The sequence below is a fragment of the Lepus europaeus genome, chromosome 11, assembly GCF_033115175.1.
Source record: "Lepus europaeus isolate LE1 chromosome 11, mLepTim1.pri, whole genome shotgun sequence".
NCBI classification, from domain to species: Eukaryota; Metazoa; Chordata; class Mammalia; order Lagomorpha; family Leporidae; genus Lepus; species Lepus europaeus.
In genome coordinates this window covers 561,506-585,536 of record NC_084837.1, presented here as the reverse complement: position 1 = coordinate 585,536, position 24,031 = coordinate 561,506, and the positions used below count along the sequence as shown (strand labels likewise).

General features: G+C 63.1%; 1 protein-coding gene across 4 annotated transcripts in view; it reads right to left on the bottom strand.

The window, feature by feature from the left end:
* The window catches only part of NTRK3 (neurotrophic receptor tyrosine kinase 3), a 262,599-nt gene that overhangs the window by 41,713 nt on the left and 196,855 nt on the right, over nucleotides 1–24,031 (bottom strand). The window contains exons 13-14 of one of the 4 annotated variants that reach the window (XM_062204533.1): nucleotides 18,169–18,300; nucleotides 14,540–14,858 (exon numbers count right to left, since the gene is read on the bottom strand). The exons of the other annotated variants lie outside the window; for them this stretch is intronic. Coding sequence (XP_062060517.1) covers nucleotides 14,740–14,858; nucleotides 18,169–18,300 — 251 coding nt within the window. The 3' untranslated portion in view covers nucleotides 14,540–14,739. Of the gene's footprint in view, nucleotides 1–14,539; nucleotides 14,859–18,168; nucleotides 18,301–24,031 lie in introns of those variants that run through there. 4 annotated transcript variants of the gene reach the window in all.

Below are 24,031 nucleotides of genomic sequence, written 5' to 3'. Positions count from 1 at the left end.
GCGACCTCCTCTGAAGTCAGCTTGAGGCTGAGCAGGGGTCACAGCTGTTCCCCGAAACTTGCCATCTCCTCCTTCTGCAGCGTCCAAAACGGCTGGCAGAGGAGCTGGCCAGACTGTGACACAGGACGTCAAAGGCAGGGACAGCCACCGGCCCGAGCCTGGTGTTGATCAGGGAGAAGCAGACTCCCAGGCGGGGCCACAGACTCTGCTGTCTGTCAAGCAGCGGTAGCCTCTCCCCATCCGACTCCCTGGGCTGGGCTGGGCATCGTCCTGGGCCGCGCACAGGCAGGGCTGAGGGTCCTGCCCTGAAAGCGGGGGACACACGGACCCCTCAGAGCAGCACTCAGGGCTGGCCACATGCGGGGGCTCCTAAGGAACTGAGCCCTTTCACACCCAGCCCCTAACTGGCCCCTGGCCTCTGGGGCTGACCCTCCCCGACTCTGCCTCACTCATCAGTGACGCGGCACCTGCCTGCACGGCTCCCTAGATGGCACCAGGTGCTGCCCAGGGGGCGAGCTGCAGAGCTGGGGCTCTGGGGATGACCCCAGCTTGGGAGATGGCCTGCGGCTTCAGAGTCCACCCAGGGGACACGCTCCAAGACCCAGTGGGGCCTGACGCTGCGGGCGGCACAGAAACCCACACCTGCACCACGGCTCCTACACGTATGCAGAAACTTCAACATTTCAGAGAGCAGAGTTAAGGGATGAGCTCATTTGGGAGCAAGTTTTTTTAAAACCATGCACAGTTTCTTTGTGAAGTTTCCGAAGTACCCTTGCACGTGTGTGATGGAGTAGTCTCTAAGTTAGCGCAGTAAGAGACTGACAGCCACAACTACAGGGAAACACGGCCGATCAACAAGGGACTGCAGCAGGAGGGATGTGAGCATGCGCTCTGGGGAAGGAGCCGGGTGTGTCTGTGTTCAGGTCACAGCTGATGGTCACCGAAACTCCAGAGCCACAGGAAGCCCCCGCCGGGCCCCTGATGGCTCCCCGGGGGCTGCTCCTGACTGGACGCCAGCGAGGTCCCCAGCACAGACCCCCTTCCCACACACCTGGGCAGCCCCCAGCTGGCACACCTGGAGCTGCCAGGACACTTTTGGGGATGAGGACATAGAAACCAAGCCCTGGTCCCACTGAGCAGCAGGAAGGGGTAAGCAAGCCCCGCCCACCAGGAGCTGAGTCCCGGAGGGGGCTCTGGCTTCCGGCGGGAACAGGGAATGGAGCAGAAGGGAGGACCCCTAAGAAGCGAGTGTTTTCTTTGAAGTCAGCAGACCCCAGGGTCTTGGGCTGCCAAGTTCCCAAGAAGGCTCAGAAGAAAACACTAGTGGGCGGTGCTATAGCGTAGTAGGCTAAGCCTCTGCTTGCAGTGCCGGTATCCCTTACGGATGCTGGTTCAAGTCCCAGCTGCTCCACTTTCAATCCAGTTCCCTGTTAATGCACTGGGAAAGCAGTAGAAGACGGCCCAAGTGCTTGGGCCCCTGCACACACGTGAGAGACCCAGAAGAAGCTCCTGGCTCCTGGCTTTGGATGGGCACAGTTCCAACGGTTGCAGCCATTTGAGGAGTGAACCAGCTGGAAGATCTCTCCCTCTCCCTCTCTTTCTCCCTCTCTCTCCTCTCCCCCTACCACTGTCTGTAGCTCTGCCTGTCAAATAAGTAACTAGATCTTTTTTATAAAAAAGAAGAAAACATTAACTCAGCTCCGCACATTTAATCCCTGTGGAGCGGAGTGTTTTAAATGGGGAAGTGTGACACCATGGCAGGAGGAGGACAGGGGCCAGCACTGACACCTGGCATGGGCAGGTCCCGCACTCAGGCCTCTGGCTGCCCCCATCCCGCCTGTGCCTCCCTCACACGGGGCCTGCTGCAGGTGCCTGATTGTTGGGCCAGGGCATGGCCGGGGAGCCACGCAGAGCCTCGCACCCTCAGGGTGCCAGCCGCTGACACGGCCAACTCTCCCTGGACAGAGGGCGGCAGCAGATGGACACATCACCCGACCCCCCCTGCAAAGCAATTGAGAGGACGGACAGACCCGAAAAAACCCGGGCGGGGCTCGGCCTCCCAAGAAAGACACTTCGGAGCTGCAGAGCCGACAAACGACCTGCAGATTTTCCAGGTGGTCTCGAGCCTAAACCCCTCACAGGTGGGACCCGGGTGAGGCAGGCTCAGGGCTGCTTACCTGAGAGCCCCATCTTTCTGTGGCCAAGTCCCGTCCCAGGCTCCTCGTGCCCAGGTTGGCCCATGTCCCCTCTCTGTCTGCACTTTGGGGTCTCCCAAAAGCTTGGAAGAGCAGCTGCTCAGCTCAAAGGCCAAGCCGGTCACTTGGGTTCATCAGCTGGGCCTGCAGGGACCTCCTCCCGCTGGCCTTCCCTGGTCCCACACGGGCAGGATCCGTGGATGCCTGAGGACTGAGTGTGGTGGAAACGCTCCGAATACTGCTAGACCACGGAGCTTCTGAGGCTGCCCCACTGCAGGGCACGGTGCACCCCAGGCCCCCGGGCCCCGTGTTTCCGCCAGCAACAACAGGCGAGACGCCCCTGAGGCTCCTGGAGGCACCGTCTGTTCTGGCTGTGTCCAGCTCACAGCCCTGACTTGGGAAGCTCAGTGCAGGGAGTGAACCAGCAGATGGAAGGCCTCTCTCTCTCTCTCTCTCTCTCTCTCTCTCTCTCTCTCTGCCTTCAAATAAATAAATCTTTAAAAAAAAAACTCCTCGAGGCCAGTTTTTCCCCATCAATCTTTGGAGCCGATGGCTTCCTTCTGAGGCCTAAGCCCAGCTCGCACTGACCTCTCCCCCTTTCCCTGAGCTGATGAGAGGCCCCCCAGCCCCACCCTCCCGGGTACTGCCCCCCCTCCCCAGCTCACAGAGGGGCAGCTCGGCACAGTGCCCCGAGCACCGGACACTCACAGTCCCGACGTCATGGGCACCTCGGGATGTGAAACCCAGTTCCTTCTCCTGAGTCCACACCTGCTACCCCACGTCCCTTACAGCGAGACCAAGGCGCACCTGCCTGGCTGGGTGCTCCCGAACCTCATGGACCCCGGTACGGCCAAGACGCTGAGTGTGCAGCCCACAGCATGGACATCTGCCCCCTGTGGACCCTGCACATGGCCCACACCATGGACGCCCACCCCCTGTGGACCCTGCACATGGCCCACACCATGGATGCCTGCCCTCCCTGGGCCCCGCATACAGCAAGTAGACACCCTCCCCCCACGGACCCCACATGTGGCACTCATGGACACCCGCCCCCCATGACCCCACACGAGGCACACAGTGTGCTTGTTAAACCTCTGGCCGCACTCGAAGGCTGTGCAGCAGGGGGGGCGAAGGCCCCACTGTCTACTGTAGCAGCCTTTGGACAACTCAAGGCCAATCTTGGTTGTGGAATTCCTGGGATAAGAAAGTCACATACTCCCATCCTGAAGGGGGGTGTTAATCAAGAACACTCTGTTAACATTCTCTGTGCTACCGGAGGCCCCGATACTGCAGCTGGTTATGTATAAATGCCGCTGGGACTTTAGAATAAACAAGCCTTGATCAGTCTACCCTGGGAGGGGGTACCTGCAGGGAACCTGGGGCAGCCGCTCCTCGGGGCTGGGCCAGCACCACGGCTAATCAGTTTTATAAAGAGAACAATCCATGAGCACCCACAGTGCTGCTGCCGGTGCCAGAGCCGGGCACTGTGGCACAGGCCCTCGGGCAGACCCCGTGGCTGCAGCAGGAACTGCACAGAGGAGTCAGTTCTGAAGCCGGGCAGGGGCAGCGGCCACTGAGACTGCACAGCCCGAAGGTTCCTGAGGGGCCAGGGGCCTGCCCACACGGACTGGCAGGTGGTGGGCACCAGTGTGCTGCTGAAGCCACGTCTCGGTGGCCTGGCCTTCTGCACTAACTCTTGCTCCAACCACAACTCCACGGAGAGGAGGGGGCGGAGGGCAGTGGCTCTGCCTGGATTCTGGGGAGGACACCAGAGAGCCTCACCTGAGTGCCACATGTGCCCAAGGCGCTTCCAGGACTGGCACGCAGGTCCCCGGGAACCCTGGCAGCCACCTGTGAGGGAGGAGCTGCACACAGCCTGCTGGGGCTGTAGAAGTGAGGCCAACCTAACTGCATCCTTGGTCTCCACGCCTGTGCTCCCTCCCCGTCCAGCCCCTCCCTCCCCGTCCAGCCCCTCTCTCCCCGTCCAGCCGCTCCCTCCCTCCCTGGCTGTCACCAGACCCTGACCCTTCACGTCAGTCCCCAGTGCTTGTCCGCGACTCCCCGTGCCTGGGCTCCTCCTGCTCTAGCCGCTCTGCTGCCCACCGTCCCCTCCCCAGGACCTTGGAGCTCAGACGGGGGATGCATTCCTGCTGCCCGGCGCACTTCTGTCCCGCCCACACTCACCCCAGTAGGGCACAGGAGCCTGCTAGGAGCAGAGGCAGAGGTGTGCGGAAACCACAGAGTCCCCACTGTGCTGTCACCGCTGAGGGCTGCGGGGGCCACGGTTGGCACGGGACCCGAGAAGCCGCAGATTTAGATGTCCTCACCACGGTCTCCCCGCCCTTCCTGCTGCAGCGTCTGTGAGTTCGCTCCAGCCAGCCAACTCTCTCCTGCAGCCCAGCTCTCACTGCGCCTTTGCAGTTGGCGTCCACCTGCGCCCCCTCACCCCAGCCAACGCCATCCCAGAGGGCCGTCTGCCCAAAGCACAGGGCAGGCAGCAGCGGCCTCCCACATCAGAGTGCCTGGGATCGAGCCCCACTGCTGCTCCCCGTCCACTCCCTGCTAATCCACCCCAGGAGGCAGCACATGATGGCCCAGGTGCTTGGGTCCCTGCCACCCACACGGGAGACAGCATGGCAATCCAGGCCCCTGGCTTTGGCCTGGCCCAGCCCTGGCCACTGCAGGGATCCGGAGAGTGAACCTGGATGGAAGATCTCTGTCTCTCCCTGGCTGACTTGCAAGTGGATCAAAATAAATAAACCTGCGAAAAAATTCACGCTGTGGCCCTGCTTATGGGGCTGTGGAAACTCGCCCTCACACATGAGTCTTGGTGTGGGGGGGGCGGGGGGATTCGTGGCTGCATGCAGCGACACAGGACAGATCCACCAACGAGCTCCAGGGCTCACGGGGCTCTGTGCTGACGCTGCACTGAGCCCGCCACAGGTACCGACACTGTATTTGGATAAAGCCACTGCACTTGTAAGAATGAAATAATATAGTGAAGCTAAATAAGTTTGAATACATCAACACACAATGTAGCTTCATTTGTGCCGAATGCAGGGAAAATGAGGGCCCAGGGTCACACAGGCCGCCCTGTGGTTTGCTCAGACATGGCTGGCAGGTGCACGCCGCAGCCCTGCTGACGGCATGGTGGTGGCAGGCGGGGAACAGGGAACGCTCACACCCACAGGCAGATGGGGATCGGCCCCAGCAATGCTGCCAGACGATACTACAGTCATGTCTACGTACATGAGCTCTACCGGACCCCACAGAACCGACCTGCTCGCACGCACCCTTCAACAACGTCCAGGAAATCCACCAAACACCAGCGTCCCCTGCTCTGAGGACACCGTCCTCACCCCAGGGAGACCCTCTCCACTCGGCTTACCCTGTCCCCGTCTCACTCCAGGCAGCCCCAGCCTCACCCCAGCTCTGGTCAGTCTCTGCAGGGTGCTGCACCCTTGTCACCAGACAACAGCCTCACAGCTGTGTACACACAGGCGCGGGGGTGCCGCCAGGACCCTGTGATCCCAGGTGAAGGCCCATGGACTGTGGAAACCCCACCCTCCGCCTCCATGGCAACCTGCCGAGGCAGGACTCCAAGCACTGCCCAGTGTCTGGCAGGGAGCACAGCCCCCCAGGCGGCTCGACGCTGCCGAGAGGACCTGGAGTTTTGCGTGGTCAGACTTCCCAGGGCTCAGAGGGACGGGGCACCCAAGGTCTGAACTGGACACTCCTTGGGGGTCCCTGAGCTGCTCCTCTACCCCTTCCTCTGTACTCGCCCGCGTGCAGGCTCCCAGTCCCATCAGCGCCAGGTCCGCCCTGCCACGGAGAGCCAGGATGGGGAAGTCATCAGAAGCCCGCCTCCCACACGTCTGAAGAGGTGACCCTGCTCAGAGCTCCTGCCGGGATCAGTGGAACCACCTAGAGTTGTGCCTAGAGGGCCTGGCTCCCCAAGCTTGAATCTGGACACATGGTGCTACCAGCCATGGCCCTGGCACGCCCCCCCCCCCCCCACGGCACAGGAAGGACCTCCCAGCCTGCAAGTCCATCTTCCCCGAGGCAGCCCCTCCAGGGCAGCTCAGGGCACTGCCAAGGGGAGACCTGAGGTGGCCCGGGGTGCAGAACTGTGGGTAGAGTTCTGGTGTAGGAAAAGGAAAAGCTGTCTAGCAGAGAGGTGGGCAGAGCCCCAGGAGGCCGCTCCCTGTGGCTGGAGGCCCTGACAAATGGGGGGACCTTGTTGCCCAAGGCCTCAGCCCACCCACCAGGTGACATTTGGGCTGGAGAACTGCTTGTTTGGGGGGTGACAGGAGCACCCGCCTCCAGCAGTAATTACTCAAACCGCCTCCACGCACACCCCAGGGACAAGGTCACCCCAGGTGGAAACACCCTCAGAGAGGGTGGAGCTCAGAGCGGAGCCCAGGGGGCTGCGAGGTGTGGGGGCCTCAGGTGGGCCCTGCTGAGGACAGAGGAAGGAAGGGCGGCCCAAGCCGGGGGGCAGGAGCAGTGTCCCCACCCAGGACGCGTGAGTGCGTGTGCTGGGGGCACACACCTAGAGACCCCTGCCTTCCCAGCTGGAACCCCGGGTTCCGCACGCTCTCCTACCAGTCCAGGCGGGGTGATCCTGGCCCCCTTCCCTCCCTTCCACTCAGTCTCCTGCTGCCACCACAGCTTGGCAGCCCTGCTCCTGCTGTGGCCGCACAGCCCTGGTGGCAGGGCCAAGCAGGGCCTTAGCTGGTGTAGCCTGGGAAGCGGGGGGCCTCTGCATGGAGACCCTGCCCGACGTGGCGTCATAGCTGGCTGTGCCTCAGCTTTCCCAGGAGAGGGGGCCCCAGAATGCAGGCGGGGACCCTTGGCCACTGGGGGTCCCTCAGAGGCAGGATAAGGACGCTCGCCCAGGTCAGCTAGGGGCTCCTGGGACCAGACCCAGGGTCACCTACCCACCCATAGCTGAACGGAGTGGAGCCTGTGTACAGAGACAGCCCAGCTTCTGTGGCCCAGGTCTCAGGGCAGCCGTGCCCTGGCCAGACCCCCACCCTATGGGTCCCCGCAGGAGAAGAGCTGGGGGCCGAGCTCCAGGCCACTCAGGTGGGGAAAGGGGGCCTGGGAGAACAGCAAGAGCTTCTGTGCACCAGCTGCAGGGCTTAGCAACGCACGGCCGTCCTGGTCCTGGCACCGTGCCGCCCGCCCCTCACACACCCCACCGCTAGAGGACCCCATGCTCCTATCCCGCGTCATCCCCAGGGGCCAGGACCCACAGCCCCTCACTCCTTTCTGTGCGTCACTCACAGGCAGAGCAGCCCCTCGCCAACACTGTGGGGCTTGGGAGCGCACAGTACCCAGGAGAGTAGAACCACCACCCAGGCCCCGGACACGGACCCCCAGAGGGCAGAGCTCTGCCCACAAGACGCTCCGCCCACCTGGGAGCCGGGCCCTGTGGGAGGAGGCCCCCGCTGGGGCGCTGAGAATGTAATGGAAGCCATAAGAGGGAGCCGTGTCTGTGCCACAGCCACGCCAGGCACTGCCTCCCCAGCCCCGACTGCGCGGACATCGGCGATGGTGACGGCAGGGACAGCTCAAGGAGCGGTCAGACCCGGGCCACCCACCAGAGAAGCCCCTCTCCACAGCCACTGCTGTTTTCTGCGCTATAAATAATTCAGAGCGCTCTTTTTTCTTAAATATCACAAAACCGAGCCAGAATCTTTCTGTGAAGGAGCCTGCCGTGTCCCTGCCCCCGCCCCAGCCAGCAGGCAGCTCCCCAGGGAGGACCCCTCCACCTTAACATTTCTCTGACATTTCAGACTGTCTGTCAGGCGGAGCTGCCTCCACGGCTTCAAAGTCAGAAAACCTTGCCCAGGCACCGCCTCCTCCCCACACCCTTGGGGGCGGCCATGCCCCTCGCCGCACCTGCTCTACCAGACAGGTGACCCGAGAGCCGAGAGGCACCCCGCGTGGGGGCAGTGGTAGCTTGGGGGACAGGACGCGGGGCACCTGTCCAGTGGGTCCCTTCCAGCTGCTCAGAGGCGAACAGGGAACTCACCTGAGCCACTCTGCCAAGACTGGGATCTGGTCCTGCTTCCTGCGTGAGCCCGGGGCGGCCGTGTCCTGCTGAAGCCCAAGCACCTGCAGGCTGCTCCTCACAAGGCCCCTGCCACGGCACCCAGACCCCTCCCGACTCCGACAGCCATCAGCATCCAAGCCTGCGGGAGCCGGCTGGCCGGGCCATGTCCTCCAGAGCCAGTGGGCTGGGAGCTTCTGCCGCTTTGAGAGACTGCCATGGCGCAAGAGCAGCTGTGCACAGAGGGTGGACCTGCCGCTGACCCAGTGAGGCCGTCGGATGGCCAAGGCACCCTCGCACGCATGCAGCCTTCTTGGCATCAGGGCCACCACACCATCGCCGTGACTGTGGCAAGAAATGCCAGGTCGACCACCATGAGGAGGGAACAGACCCACAAGCCACCGGGACACGGACTCGGAATCCAGATGCCCCCAGGACACACGTCCTCTGAGTACGGCGCCTCCCCTGCCGCCTGCGGACCGTGGCCAAGAACAGACGCGTGCTCGTGGCCGGCGCTGGACGTGGCTTCCTCTGCAATGAGAGCCCAGGAGCTGAGGCCGCACGGCCCTCGGGCCTGCACCGCCCACGTCTCTCTGAGTTAGACGGTGACGCACGCCTCCGCCTGCCGTGGGGCGGTCCTTCTCCTGGACAGCGTGCCGGATGGACGCTCTGGGAGGGGCATGGACAGCTGGCCCACGGACACAGACCTCGGGGCTTCTCCAGCCCTGGCCACGGAGGCCGCTTGTCCAATGGCACTGAGACTGGAGGTGCAGCATCCAGAGCCTGGCTGTGACACAGGTCACACTGCACTGACCCCTCCCCCAAAGGGCACTGGCCGCCCTCGCAGCCCCACACCTCCTCCCGAGAAGTCCACTGGGGCGGACATCAGGATACTTGGGTCCAGGCTGGCACCAGCCTGAGGGTAGAGGACATCACACAGCCACTCTCGTGGGTGCCACACAGAACAGGGGGCCTCGTGTAAGAACCCCATGAGGAAGCATCTGACAGCCACACCTGACAGCCGTAACGTCACATCCCCCTCCCCCGGGCCAGCCCCTCGCCCCGCCTCTCTAAGGAAATGGGGAGGTCCTCACAGGTGCAGCCAAGTCTCATCACAAAGCCACAGAGAAGACAGCCACAGGCACAAGCTGGCGTCACCGCTGTCACAGGCTGGGCTCAGTGGTGTTTTCCGAGTGACCCTCAGACGCTGGTGGAGCCATGGCCCTGGGCGGCAGGCCCTGGGTAGCCTCCCCGTGTGCTTCCCAGAGCACAGCAGGGGCGCTGACCCCGAGCTCCGACGTCATCACCCCCCTTGGGCAAGGGTGAAGTGAGCATGGCTCCGAGCCCTCGGCACAGCTCTGCTTCCCGCCTGGTGTCCGTGGCGCCCCCCACAGTCAGCCTCACCAACCTCCTGGAGGCCCTGGAGCAGAGGGGGAGGGGCATGCAACCTCGAGAGACTCCAGCGGCCAGCTCCTCAGGGCAGCTAACGACAGCCCCCCCAGAGCCCTCCGTGAGTGGCCACTCTGGGAGCTATAACCGCCCTTCCTGCCTCCCCACTCACACAACGTCCAGCAACCCCCATGTCCCCAAGGCCCATGGCCACAGCCTCCTCCCCTCTTGCACAGGAGCACAGCAGTCCCGCCTCTCCTGTCCTCACCACCCCAACCCCAGGCCCAGCTCCCACATCCCCTGGAGGTAGAGTGGAGGAAGATGGAGGCACCTGTGTGCCTCCTGATAGGAAACCGGCCAAGCAGAAGGGCCTACAGCAAGGCCGTCTTAGACCCCTCGGCCCCGTGGGAATCTCCCAGGCCAGCTCAGGAGCTGGAGCCCTGGTGGGGGAGGGGGGAGGGCTGAGACCACGAAGCCTCTGAATCCCGAGTCAGAAATGGCCCAATTGCACCTAGGACAGCGGGTGCCCCCAGCCGCCAAGGTGAGCGGCGCCGAGCAGTGGGCAGCACGGTCCAGCTCACCAGGCCCATCTTGCCACCCCCGACTCAGACACCAACAGCTCCCCAGGGTTCTCGGGGGGCCAGAGGCGCCCCACCTGCCGGCTTTCCCTGCAGCATCCACCCCTCCCAGCCATCTCCCTGTCACAAGCCTGGGCTCACCACTCACACCTGGGCTTGAACTGAGGGTGTTGGGGCCAGCCTGGGGTGTCCCTGTCACAGCAGAGGCTGTGCAGGTGGGCTGGAGGATGTGGCTGCCCCACGCTGGGCAGGGACAGACAGCAGAGGCCAGCCTCTTGCTGCTGACAGAAGCTGCTCAGCCCCTGGTCTTTGTTGTGTGAGGGTCTCGAGGCCGAGCTGCCCCCGAGGTAAAGAAAGGTCAGGTGGTGGGGAAGGGGGGTGTCGGACACTAGCTCCCTTGCTGCGGCTCTCAGCCTGGGAATCTCACTGTGGAAGCCAGGTGACTGACCTTGGATGTGAGAGCAGCCAGGCTGTGGGCACCGGGGTCGCAGGGCTGGACCAAGAGCAGGAAGAAGACCACGGGGTATTCCTCCCAGGGAGGCCGTGGGTCTCCTCAGGTGGCTCCTAAAGACCCCGAGAGTGGTAACCACAGAGCCCCCGCGACTGAAGGTGTCCAGGAGCAGAATCAGGCTGCTTGGGGGCAGCAGAGAGGCCACGGCCTGCTGAGGTCAGCCCAGGCCCCGCGGTTGGAGCAGTGAATGCAGGGAGGTGAGCTACCAAATTTTCAGAGCCACAGTTAATTTGTGGGTAGAATGTTCCTGGCCCAGAGCGGTGGCCTCCGCACAGGACACGGTCATCCACAATGCTCCTCCAGGGGAGCTCATCCCTGGCCCAGAGCCGTGGCCTCCGCACAGGACACGGTCACCCACGATGCTCCTCAGGGGAGCTCATCCCTGGCCCAGAGCCGTGGCCTCCCGCACAGGACACGGTCACCCACGATGCTCCTCCAGGGGAGCCTGTCCTGGAAGCTCAGCAGTCAGTCCACGGATCAGGCCGTGGACGCCAGCGGAAGGTGTGGGGCCTCTCCAGGGCACATCCACAGAAGCCAGGCTGCAGTAAGGGTGTGGCTGAGCCTCAGAACCTTCAACTACCCCCCAGAGTAGAGGCCTAGAGCTGCTGGGCAGGTGGGCAGGGGGTGGACTGTGTCAGCCGTGAGACTCCCGAGATCCTCCAACCAGGACCCAAAGGTGCACTGAGGCTGAGAAGTACTTGGACCCAGGAGGTCAGGGAGCCGCCGGTCTGCCCAGTGCCCCGAGCCCTGGGCGTCAGACAGTGCGAGCAGCGTCCTTCCAGGGGTGGATCCAAGCTCCAGGTCTGCCCTGAGCCCTCCTGTGGGCAATCACCAGGCTCTCAAACCGGAGCTACAGACTGGAGAGGAGGCTTCGCCGCCCAGCCTCAGCTGGGTCCTCCCCAGCCTCTGCCATGGGCAGCGGGGCCACAGCCCTGTCTCAGGCCCTCTGCCTGGGCCACCTCGCTGCAGCACGAGACTTTGCCACTGTTCAGAGGCAAACAGAAGCCGCCTAACAAGAGCTGGCAGACTGCCTCGCCCCCACACCAGTACTCCCTCGCCGCCTGCCACCCCTAAGAGCACCCTCTCAGCGGCGGCCGTGCTGACCCCCCCGCTTCTTGGGGCCTGGAGACGGTCACTGGCTCTCCCATGCACAGCAGGTGCTATGCATCTAACACAACAGAGCCCAAACCTCTCCGGAAGAAAACACGAAAGCTCCACCGTGAACTCGCAGTCCTCCTGGTACCCAGACCGGCCCCAGCCCCGGCACCAGTGTTCTGCCTGACTCCCTGGAGCCACTGAGCACAGAGGAAGGCCTAGCTGGACACCCCTGCCCAGGCAGGTCCCTGTGGGACCCCACACGAGGGGGTGCATTGCTTCTTCACCTGTCCCATCTGTGCTTCCCAAGACACCAGAGCCACTGGGCCAGAAGAGGCCAAGAGAGGGGCGGAGGCCCCTCCCAGCTGCCCCCCAGCCTATTCCCACTGCACCCCACATGCTGCACGAGCCTCCCCTATAGGAAGGCAGTGGGTGGGCCAGAGCCCCCACCCCACCTGGCCACAGCAGACCCTCAGCTCATCCCATCAGCAGGGTCCAGAGCTCCTCTGCCCTCACCCCCGGCAGCCACAGACTCTGGTCCACCTGAGCATGGTGCACACATGTGCACATGTATGTGTGTGCCTGAGTGTGTGTGAGTGTGTCTGCGTATCTGTGTGTGTCTGAGTGTGTGTGTCTGAATAGGACTGTGTGTGTCTGAGTATGTGTGTGTCAGTGTGCCTGAGAACGCCTATCTATGTGTGTGTGTGTGTCTGAATATGTCTGTGTGTGTGTCTGCCTGTGTGTGTTCTGTGTATGTTCGCTGGTCACCTGTGAGCCACAGCCCATTGTCCTCTGGGCACAGCACCTGCCCAAGCCCACAGGAAGGTACAAAACTGCCCTCTCCCAGGGAGAACCCCTGGCTTCCTGGTGCACAAAGATGAAGGACCCCCAGCCCCGAGACGCCCCCCCCCCTCGCACATCAGCTCCCGAGAAGTCACCACAAGCTGTGGCACCCTGACAAGAAACAGCCCAGCCACCAGCAGCATCGTGACCCCAGCAGCCCCTGCAGGAGCCAGGGCTGCCCCTCACCTCCGCCTCCTGTGCTGTGACCACCAAGGCTCTAACCCCTCCCAGAAAGACGGGGAAGCACTCACCTATGACCGCCCCCTACGTGGGGGCCCAGCGGGAGCAGCCAGCAGAGCAGCCTGTGGGAGGCCATGCAGACAGCACAGCCTCTGGTCGTCTCTGTGAGAGCAGCTGTGAGACAGGGAAACGGCGTGGCCTGGGACGTCTATGCCTTTAACACAAATTCTCCAAATAAGAGGCCTCGTCCAGTCACGTCATTAGAAAATAAAGTGTTTATTAAGAAACTATACACGGGCACTCCTGCGTGTCCCTGTGGAAACACGCCCACGTCGAGCACGAGGGAGGGGGTGGAGCCGGGAAGGCTGGAAATGAGGTACGATCCGCAGCCGTGAGGCCCGGGACCCGGGACCCAGCGGTGGAGAAGCCCCTGGGGGCAGGCGGGGCTGGGCAGCCCTGTGAGGACACTGGGGTGCTGGGACCCAGGAGCTAACGGGCAGTGACAAGGCCAGGGCTGCGTCTGACGCCCAGGAGGAACCTGAGGAGCTGGCTGGGCTCCCACGGGCAGGACCAGGAGGCGGCCACTGCCCCGAGACCCTCACTCCTGGGAGACCCAGCACAGGCCCAGGGTCCTCCCCACCAGTGAACGACTCCACCTAAACCGGCTTGGGCCAAAACCTCCACCACTTTGTCCCAACAGCACCTGTGGGAGCCAACGGGATGGCCAGTGCTGAGCTCCCGGGGGCCCACGGGGGCTGGTCCGTGCTGGAGCTCACACAGCACATGCCTGCGAGTGGGGGGCATTCAGGGCCCTGCACAGCCGCCTCTCCCAGTGGAGCCAGTGAGAACCGGCCCTGTCATCTCCCCAGCAGGACCAGTTGAAAACAAGGGCCCGACTTCCCTGTGGGGTAAGCTGGCTGTGGCGGGGCACGAGCGAGCCCAACAAAAGAAACAGAGGTGGCCCAGAGGCAGGGGCTGCTTCCGTCAGCGCCACGGCGCGGACTGGAGGTGGCCACACTACGACTTCCCCTTCAGTCCATCTTGACCTTGAAACGGCGACTGCACCGGCTCCGAGGGTTCTCAGAGTCACGAGGGAGTGGGCGCAGGGACGGCCTTTCCCGGGCCATGGCCAGCAGGAGACCCAGCTCCCTGGGTCCCTCGTGGTCCTGGTGGGCTGTGGCCAGTTCATGGCAAGGCCTCTGCAGCCGAAGCCGGGAAGGGCAGCAGATCTGGGGCCGAGTCTTTCCAGGGAGCGTTCGAACCACACCCTCAGCAAGCCACTCCAGAGAGAAGAGGAAGCAGGTGCACGTGTGCCCATAAGCACACCCTGCTCCAAGCGTGCACACACACGCACATGCACACACACTTGCCTACAGAACGACCGTCTCCACGCCTGCCTCTGAGCCCTGAGCTGGGGCCACGCATGGCCCGGCTGCCTCTGACCGTGCCGTCTCCACCTCTGCTCCGTGCTCTCCGTGACGCTTCCCCGTGGAGGCTGCAGGGCGCCGAGGTCACTGAGCGGGCAGCAGGGTGTCCCGGGCGGGCCAGGGAGACCCCATGCGTCCCAGCCGCAGGGAAGTGAGGACGGGGCCGGGCTGGACGTCGGCAGGCTTTTTCGCGGAGTTGGACTGTGTTTGCAAAGCGAGGGGGCGGCTAGTGTGCGTAAAAGACGGCTCCCGGTGCCCAGGGTTTTACTTCTCTTTATTGGCTCGAGACGGGGAGCGCAGCGGCGACCGAGGCGTGGCCCTGCGTGCTGCCTGGGATGCCCGTCTCCCAGGCAGGGGCGTGGGCACTGGTGCTCATGCAGTCTCTACTTAGCATCCCCAGATCCAAAGAGAGCAGGGCCTGGCCCCCCAAGGTGACATCAGGACAAGGAGGCTTAAAAGGAGTCTAAAAGCCATGGCGGCCTTTGCTGAAATAAACACTGACATCACCAGCATGGACGCCATGGTTAAGAGGCTTGGGATGTCCAGGAAGGCTTATTGGATTCAACATAATTTCTCTGAAACCTACAAAAAACAAAAAGAAAAAAAAACAGAAAAACAGAAAAAGGCAAAATAAAGCAAAACCAAAACCCCAGAGTTCAAAACCAGGAGGGGAAACAGAGGGGGCCTGGAGAGGGAAGGACACGGATACAGACTGGACACTGCAAACCCTGTCACTCAGTGGGGGGTGAGGGCGGGGCAACTGGCTGGACACTGCAAACCCTGTCACTCAGTGGGGAGGGCGGGGCGACTGGCTGGACATCACAAACCCTGTCACTCAGCGGGGAGGGCAGGGCGACCGGCTGGACACTGCAAACCCTGTCACTCAGTGGGGAGGGCGGGGCGACCGGCTGGACACTGCAAACCCTGTCACTCAGTGGGGGGTGAGGGCGGGGCGAACTGCTGGACACTGCAAACCCTGTCACTCAGCGGGGAGGGCGGGGCGACCGGCTGGACGGACATCACAAACCCTGTCACTCAGCGGGGAGGGCGGGGCGACCGGCTGGACATCACAAACCCTGTCACTCAGTGGGGGGTGAGGGCGGGGCGACCGGCTGGACATCACAAACCCTGTCACTCAGTGGGGGGTGAGGGCGGGGCGAACTGCTGGACACTGCAAACCCTGTCACTCAGCGGGGAGGGCGGGGCGACCGGCTGGACATCACAAACCCTGTCACTCAGCAGGGAGGGCGGGGCGACCGGCTGGACATCACAAACCCTGTCACTCAGCGGGGAGGGCGGGGCGACCAGCTGGACATCACAAACCCTGTCACTCAGTGGGGAGGGCAGGGCAACCGGCTGGACATCACAAACCCTGTCACTCAGTGGGGAGGGCGGGGCAACCGGCTGGACATCACAAACCCTGTCACTCAGCGGGGAGGGCGGGGCAACCGGCTGGACATCACAAACCCTGTCACTCAGCGGGGAGGGTGGGGCGACTGGCTGGACACTGCAAACCCTGTCACGTGAGCACAGGGCCTGAGTCTCTTTGGTTGGGACCATCTTTCTGAGGCGGCGCTGTGACAAGTCAGAGGTGGAGTGGAAGATGTGTCAGCGAGGGTCACCAGAGGCCCAGGAGGGGCCGCAGCCTCCCTCACTGCCCAGGGCAAGGGGCACCCCACCCCAGGCAGCTGAGCCTGCTGCCCGCTGGGACCACACCAGGACGTGGGGACGCTCACTCCTCCTCCCAGCCTCATTTCCCCAGGTCAGCAGGAGGCGGGCAATGAGGGTGATCTCTGGGCTGCCCGTGACCCCATGCCTCACAGGGCAGGCAGTGCTGACGGCAGGGCCCCTGTGACGGGCCGCCTCGACCCGGAGGGTCAGCTCCTCTGGCCACGGGCCAGGGAGGGAAGTTGGACACCAGGGACGCAGTGTTCCTGATCAAAGCTCCAGAGAGAAGCAATGCCTATAAGAGCATGTGTGTGCACACATGTGTGCATGCGCTGTATGTTTATGTCTGCACAAGTGTTCACCCAAGTATGCTTGTGTCTGTGTGCCTGTATGTGCATGTTTGTGCAGTTACTGTGTACACGTGTGCAGGCGCACACGTAGTGTGCACCCACCTGTGTGCATACGGCTGTGCACATGGTGCATTGTCTGCTCTGTGCTCTTCAACGCATGTAGTATACATACGCCATTTTGTGGGCATGTGTGTTGTGCTATGTGCGTGTGTGCACAGGTGTAAGTGTGTAGGGGATGCACATGTTGCATACCATGTATGTACGTGTATGCATGCACATAGTATGAATTGTGTGTGTGTTTGCTACATGTGTGTGTCTGTGTGGGGTGTACATGTTGCACTGTGCATACTGTGTGTGTATTAACATATTGCATGTTGTGTTGTATGTACTTTTCTATGTACATGTGTGCATGTGCCTGGGTGCATGTGTCTGCATGTGTACTGTGTTACATGTATTGTGCACACATGTGTCCATGTGGGTGTACATGATACGTCGTGTGTATTGTGTTCTGCTATGTGGATTTGCTTTGCTATGTGCATGTGTGTACATGTGTATCCATGTGGGATGGACATGCTGCATTGTGTGTGTACTGTGCGTTGTGCTATGTGAACAGGTGCATTTCCATGTCTCTGTGTGGAATGCAGGTGTGTGTGTATCCACATGTTGTGTGTGCTTGCTATGTGTATTAACTCTGCATCTGTGTATTCATGTCTCTGTGTGGAATGCAGGTGTGTGTGTATCCACATGTTGTGTGTGTTTGCTATGTGTATTAACTCCGCATGTGTGTATTCATGTCTCTGTGTGGGATGCAGGTGTGTGTGTATCCACATGTTGTGTGTGCTTGCTATGTGTATTAACTCTGCATCTGTGTATTCATGTCTCTGTGTGGAATGCAGGTGTGTGTGTATCCACATGTTGTGTGTGTTTGCTATGTGTATTAACTCCGCATGTGTGTATCCATGTCTCTGTGTGGAATGCAGGTGTGTGTGTATCCACATGTTGTGTGTGTTTGCTATGTGTATTAACTCCGCATGTGTGTATCCATGTCTCTGTGTGGGGTGCAGGTGTGTGTGTATCCACATGTTGTGTGTGTTTGCTATGTGTATTAACTCCGCATGTGTGTATTCATGTCTCTGTGTGGGATGCAGGTGTGTGTGTATCCACATGTTGTGTGTGTTTGCTATGTGTATTAACTCCGCATGTGTGTATTCATGTCTCTGTGTGGAGTGCATGTCTGCATGTCTGTTATGCTACATGTACACTTGTGTATCTGGGTGGGATGCACATTTGCAATGTGTGTGCCTGTGTGTTGTGCTGTGTGCATGGTGTGTGCAGGCCGTTGGACCACACAAGCCCATGGCTTTGTGAAGCTTAGTGCAGCTGTGGAGAGCACAGTGGGCTGCTGGACACTGGGGCGCCCCAGAAAGGGCCCGAGACCCTGAGCCTTGGCCTTCTCCTGCCTGGGACGATGGAGGTCAAGACACACTGGGTGTGGCATGGCTGGGGGCGGTGGGTTTGTGAACAGGGAACATGACAGCACATGTTCAGGGAGACCAGGCACTGGGAGACAATGCAGATGGCTTCCTGTGCTGACCACCAGCAAGGGTGGGCTCACATTTGAGGGGAAAGGCAAGGGCAGGCCACAGTCCCCGCGGCCTGGCGGGGGGTATCATGGTTCCCCCTGCAGGGTCCTACACCTCTCACCAGGCCCCTGGAGCTACTTCCTGGGAGACACCTCTGAGGAAGGGGCCAGAGTCCCAGCCCACACCCCATCCTGGAGACACATGGAGGCTGGGGAAGGGGGTCCTTGGGGCCAGCACTGGCAGGGGGAGGGGTCTTTACCAAGTACAGAGACGTCGAAGGAGGCAACTCACCATGTGAGCTTGGGTAAGAGACATCCCCACTCTGGACCTCGGGCTCGTCATATAGATAGTGGGCTGATGGGGCTAGGTGGTCTCTATTGTCCAAGTTTAATATCCCATGATTGTCTATGTTTGAAAAGACCCCTGGCAGAAGAGGCAGACACGGGGAGTTAAAGGTCAGCAATGCCCCAAGCGCACAGACACAGGCATGTCGTCCCCCAGGGCAGGGGCCAGCACAGGCTCCGGGCATCCCCGCTGCTGCCCCCCGCTACTTTCCTGCAGGCACCCGGCTGGCCTCAGCACAAAGCCCAGAGCCACCGTCCTCCATGGCCACAGCAGGGAGCAGGCTGGGCTGGGGACCGCAGGGCCACAGCCGGGCACGGCAGGGGGCAGGCTGGGCTGGGGACCATAGGGCCACAGCCGGGCACGGCAGGGGGCAGGCTGGGCTGGGGACCACAGGGCCACAGCCGGGCACGGCAGGGGGCAGGCTGGGCTGGGGACCACAGGGCCACAGCCGGGCACGGCAGGGGGCAGGCTGGGGATCACAGGGCCACAGCCAGACACAGGAGGGTCAGGCTGGGCTGGGGACCACAGGGCCACAGCCAGGCACGGCAGGGGGCAGGCTGGGCTGGGGACCACAGGGCCACAGCCGGACACAGGAGGGTCAGGCTGGGCTGGGGACCACAGGGTCACAGCCGGGCACGGCAGGGGGCAGGCTGAGCTGGGGACCGCGGGGCCACAGCCGGGCACGGCAGGGGGCAGGCTGGGCTGGGGACCGCAGGGCCACAGCCGGGCATGGCAGGGGGCAGGCTAGGCTGGGGACCACAGGGCCACAGCCAGACACAGGAGGGTCAGGCTGGGCTGGGGACCACAGGGCCACAGCCGGGCACGGCAGGGGGCAGGCTGGGCTGGGGACCACAGGGCCACAGCCGGGCACAGCAGGGGGCAGGCTGGGGATCACAGGGCCACAGCCGGACACAGGAGGGTCAGGCTGGGCTGGGGACCACAGGGCCACAGCCAGGCACGGCAGGGGGCAGGCTGGGCTGGGGACCACAGGGCCACAGCCGGGCACGGCAGGGGGCAGGCTGGGCTGGGGACCACAGGGCCACAGCCGGACACAGGAGGGTCAGGCTGGGCTGGGGACCACAGGGTCACAGCCGGGCACGGCAGGGGGCAGGCTGGGCTGGGGACCGCAGGGCCACAGCCGGGCATGGCAGGGGGCAGGCTAGGCTGGGGACCACAGGGCCACAGCCAGACACAGGAGGGTCAGGCTGGGCTGGGGACCACAGGGCCACAGCCGGGCACAGCAGGGGGCAGGCTGGGCTGGGGACCACAGGGCCACAGCCGGGCACGGCAGGGGGCAGGCTGGGGATCACAGGGCCACAGCCGGACACAGGAGGGTCAGGCTGGGCTGGGGACCACAGGGCCACAGCCGGGCACGGCAGGGGGCAGGCTGGGCTGGGGACCGCAGGGCCACAGCCGGGCATGGCAGGGGGCAGGCTAGGCTGGGGACCACAGGGCCACAGCCAGACACAGGAGGGTCAGGCTGGGCTGGGGACCACAGGGCCACAGCCGGGCACGGCAGGGGGCAGGCTAGGCTGGGGACCACAGGGCCACAGCCGGGCACGGCAGGGGGCAGGCTGGGCTGGGGACCACAGGGCCACAGCCGGGCACGGCAGGGGGCAGGCTGGGGATCACAGGGCCACAGCCGGACACAGGAGGGTCAGGCTGGGCTGGGGACCACAGGGTCACAGCCGGGCACGGCAGAGGGCAGGCTGGGGCTGGGGACCACAGGGCCACAGCCGGGCACGGCACGGCACAGGCTGGGGCTGGGGCAGGGAGGCTCACCACGGCCACGGACTCACCCAGTGCCTTCCTGGGTGCTACAGTGTGCCCACTGTTGGTCTGGGGCTCCTTGGGGCCCTGGGAGGCTGATGCATGACCGTCAGGAACCTGTCAGACCCAGGACCCCCTTGCTGACAGACAGCCAGCTGCTCCAAGAGGGGGAGCTTGGTTCCCTGAACCCTCCCTTGCCCGTGTCAGGGTCTGCACCTCAGGAACAATGAACGCCGCGGACCCCCTCAAGCGGGGCAGGGACTCTGCTGGAAGGGAGGCTGTCCCGGCTTCCTGCAGCGGCCACACTGCTCCCCAGGCAGGGAAAGGCCACGCCAGCCCGCCGGGGCCTGCCTGTGGGAACACGGGCCTTTCCCACACGAGCTGGAATCTCAGCTTTGTTTTCTCTGGAACTCTCTCCCAAGTGGAGCGCTTCCAAGATTCTAGACGCTGACACTGATCGCAGGGAAGGCACCGCTCCAGCCTCTCCCCCTCCCCTGGTCTCACACACCCCAGGGCAGCAAGGACGTTGGGCAGGGGCTCGCTAGGCGGGTGGGGGAGGCAGAACCGGCAGGGGCGGCTTCAGGCGAGGCCTCGCCCACAGTGGCGTCAGGGACGGGGGTCCTCGCAGCCCCTGCGCCCCAGAGCAGCAGAGGAACTGGGATGGTCTTGCTCAAGGGCTGAGAGCCCTGAGGAAGAGGTCAGGGGAGGGGGCCGCACGGGGAGGTCTCGGCCACTCGGCCGAGAATGGGCTCCATCCCTTAGACAGGCCGCCGGAGCTGTGAACACGAGACCAGGCCCAGGCCTTCAGACGGCTCCGTGTTCCCCACAACCACCATGATCCGATCACCTCTGCCCTGCCCCGGGTGCCGGGGTGACCAGCACCTGGCACCTGCCCACACTCTCGTGCTCCACCTCGGCCTCCCCTTCTACATCCACTCCTGTGCTGTCGTGGACTCGACCATCTCGGAACCCAGCCCGGCCCCACCCGCCGCCCACACACGCCTCTGTCCTCGGAAAGCCCCTGTATCACAGCCACACTAGGGCTCACACCACCATGTGCTCACGTGGGCTGAGACACGTGGGGTCCTGGAGCTGGGGTCACGGGGGCCGCACCACCCCTCACTCACAACTCCGCCTTTTCCGGGGGTGAGAGGACATGGGACATGGAAGGAGCCCCTAGCTGTGGCCCGGCTTGCCCTGGAACCCACGGCCCACGCAAGCTGGAGGACTTTTCCCCCTGCCATCAGCCAGGCAGGACTGACTCCATCTTACAGGAAGGAAAACTGAGGCCCAGGAACACGTGGCCCAGCCCCAGGGCTGCTCTGAGATCGTTCTGTGCCAGAACCCACGCCTATGACACCATGTTCCCTGGGAGAGCGGCACCACAGCACCCATGCTGGAAGCAGTATGAGGAAGAAGCCGTGGCCACAGGGGTACGGTCCCAGGAAGCTGGACCCGAGCCGGCACCTGCTGCCCTCACAGCAGCTTCCCTGAGCAGCCCCCGGCGCTGAGCCCCAACCCCAGCGTTCCCTAGGCCACACGATTTCCTGTGCTCCCTGCCTGGGACATGCCCGGCCCTCCGGGTGGAACGGGGCACAGATGGGAATCCCAACTCCATCTACACCCTGAGCGTGTCCCCCGGCTGCTACCTCTGGGAGTCCGCCCCACGCACGCAGGGCCAGGGTGAGCTCAGGAACAAGAGGCAGGAGGCACCTGGATGATGGTAACAGCTTGGAAAAAGTCACCTGAAATCCATGCCCACAAGGATCTTCAAACGTCCACAGGAAATGTGGGGAAACGATGCGTGGGTTTCAAAAACTAAACTCTTTGCACCAAAGTGAGCTTGGGCCTCCACTCGGCTTCTCTGTGCTCCCGCGCTGTCCCTAGCACCGCCCTGTCCTCAGCGGGGACGTGGAACCCCTGGGGATGCATCAGGGAGGCCACTCAGGGTGCCCAGAACTCTGCCTGGCAGCTCCCAGGCCTGGGTCCTGCTGCATTTCCCATAGGGGAGCTGCACCACGCTCACAGCAGGGCAGCCCCTGCGGCTCCTCTGTGGCTCCTTCCACTCCTGCAGGGCCCTCGCCTTTTGCACTCTGAGTCCTTCCTGCCCTGCTGTCAGAGGGCACCGGAGGCTGCGGCCCCAGCCACACTCCAGGCCGCGGCGGCTTCTCAGATCTCTTCTGCCATCCTGAGCCGGCAGACGCAACCCACAGGCCATACCCGGCCTTCCGATGGGACGGCAGTTATTCACTTACGTTAGCACAAATGCTTTTCTTTCTGTGACTTAGTTGCTGACATTTAAAGCTCGGGCGATTTCACACGCGAGGTATTCCCAGTTCTCACTTCCCTTGTAAGTTCAGGTGTCTGGCAGCGCCGGGCCACGTCCCTGCAGGGTGACGGCCGGCCGGAGCGAGGGGCGGCCACGGCGCTCAGCAGGCGCAGGCTGTCCGATTGCCGTCTCCACACCACCCCTCCTCCCCAGTCCCCACACGCCTGCAGCAAACACGAGGCTGACCACGCCGAGCCACCACCGCTCTGCAGCCAGCCTCACCGACCACCTCCATGCCTCCAAAGTCCCGTGGCCATGGTTAAGTCACACAGAAGTGGCAGCAGCCTGACCACAGGGGACGCCCATGTCACACAGCAGGCGGCGGCCAGGGACAGAAACGCTGCTGCTAGGAGGGGAGGCGGCACTCACAGCAGTGGTCTCCCCATGGCCAAGGCAGCAGGAGGAGGAGTGGTCTCACATCCCATAATCACACAGGGCACACCAGGCCCCACAGGACATGGCCGCGTCCCTGCCACACGCCAGCCTCACGCGCGAGTGTCAGACTGCAGCGTGGGTCCCTCTTCCTGGCAAGCGGCCTGGCCCTAAGGGGTGAGGGGCCGCCTGCCCGTGCGCCAGGCGGCCGTCTGGCTCCACCGTGTGCAGACGCCGAGCGGCAGTGCCCCCAGCGTGGCTCAGCGCCTGGAGCTGCACCCACACAGGTCGCGGGGAGGGCGCCCTTGGGACCCGGTTTTCAGCAGAAGCAGGAGGCTGCCCAGAAGGAAACGGTTAGGCTCACTCGGACGGGGAGGGCTCTGCCGGGACTTCACACGTCCCCGCGCTGGGCTGACCTTGGCTCCAAGCAGCCAGCAGCCAGTCCCAGAGAAAGGGCAGGCGTCCCCTGCCGCATGGCAGGAAGAGGCCGACTCCCTCCTCCCACGATGGAAGCAGGCACCAGCCCGCTGAACCCTGGGCCGATTCTCTGTGCCCGCTGCGGGGGGCAGGAAGGGACAGGCACCTCCACTCCCACGTCCTGTCCAGCTCCCCACAGGTGAGCCTGGGAGAGCAGCAGAGGGGGGCCCAAGCACGGGGAGGCCCCGGCGGAGCTCCTGGCTCCAGCCTGGCCGTTGTGGCCATCTGGAGAAGGAAGCAGTGCATGGAAGACCTCTTTGTCTCTCTCTCCCTTTCTCTCGGTCATTCTGCCTTTGAATAAGTAAAGAAATCTTATGCAGTAAAAACAGCTGCCTCCATGCCCTTCCCAGCACTTCAGAGCACCCGGCTCGGGTTCGGGGCTTTCCCTCGACTCTTCGCAGACGTCTGAAACGGGGAGAACCCGGAGTTCTCTCCCCAACCCCATGAACAATACACAAGCTTGGTGTCTTCCTGCCAGATTCTGAAGAAGCAACTGATTTTAACCACGGCTGAGAACCCGGTGAGTCCATCCGGGGACCTGTCCCCATGCTGTCCGTCCGCAGAGGCAGCCAGGGTCACGACCCGTGAGCACCACAGCCCCGCCGGGCCGGCATCCGAGCACCAGAAAGGGCTCTTCCCGGTTGTGTCCCCACCGAGCCTGCCGCTGAAGGAGTCACCTGGTGAGTGTTCCACAGCCAGCGCTTGTTTCTATTTTCCCTTACCCCAAGAAAGTGGCGGTACACGTTGGCGCACAGCCAACCAGCAGCCCGAGTCCCCCGAGGCAGCGCGGGCGCAGGCTTTGCAAACCAGGGGACAGTGAGACTTCACTCACTGCACAGGCAGGGGCAGCCTGGCCGTGGG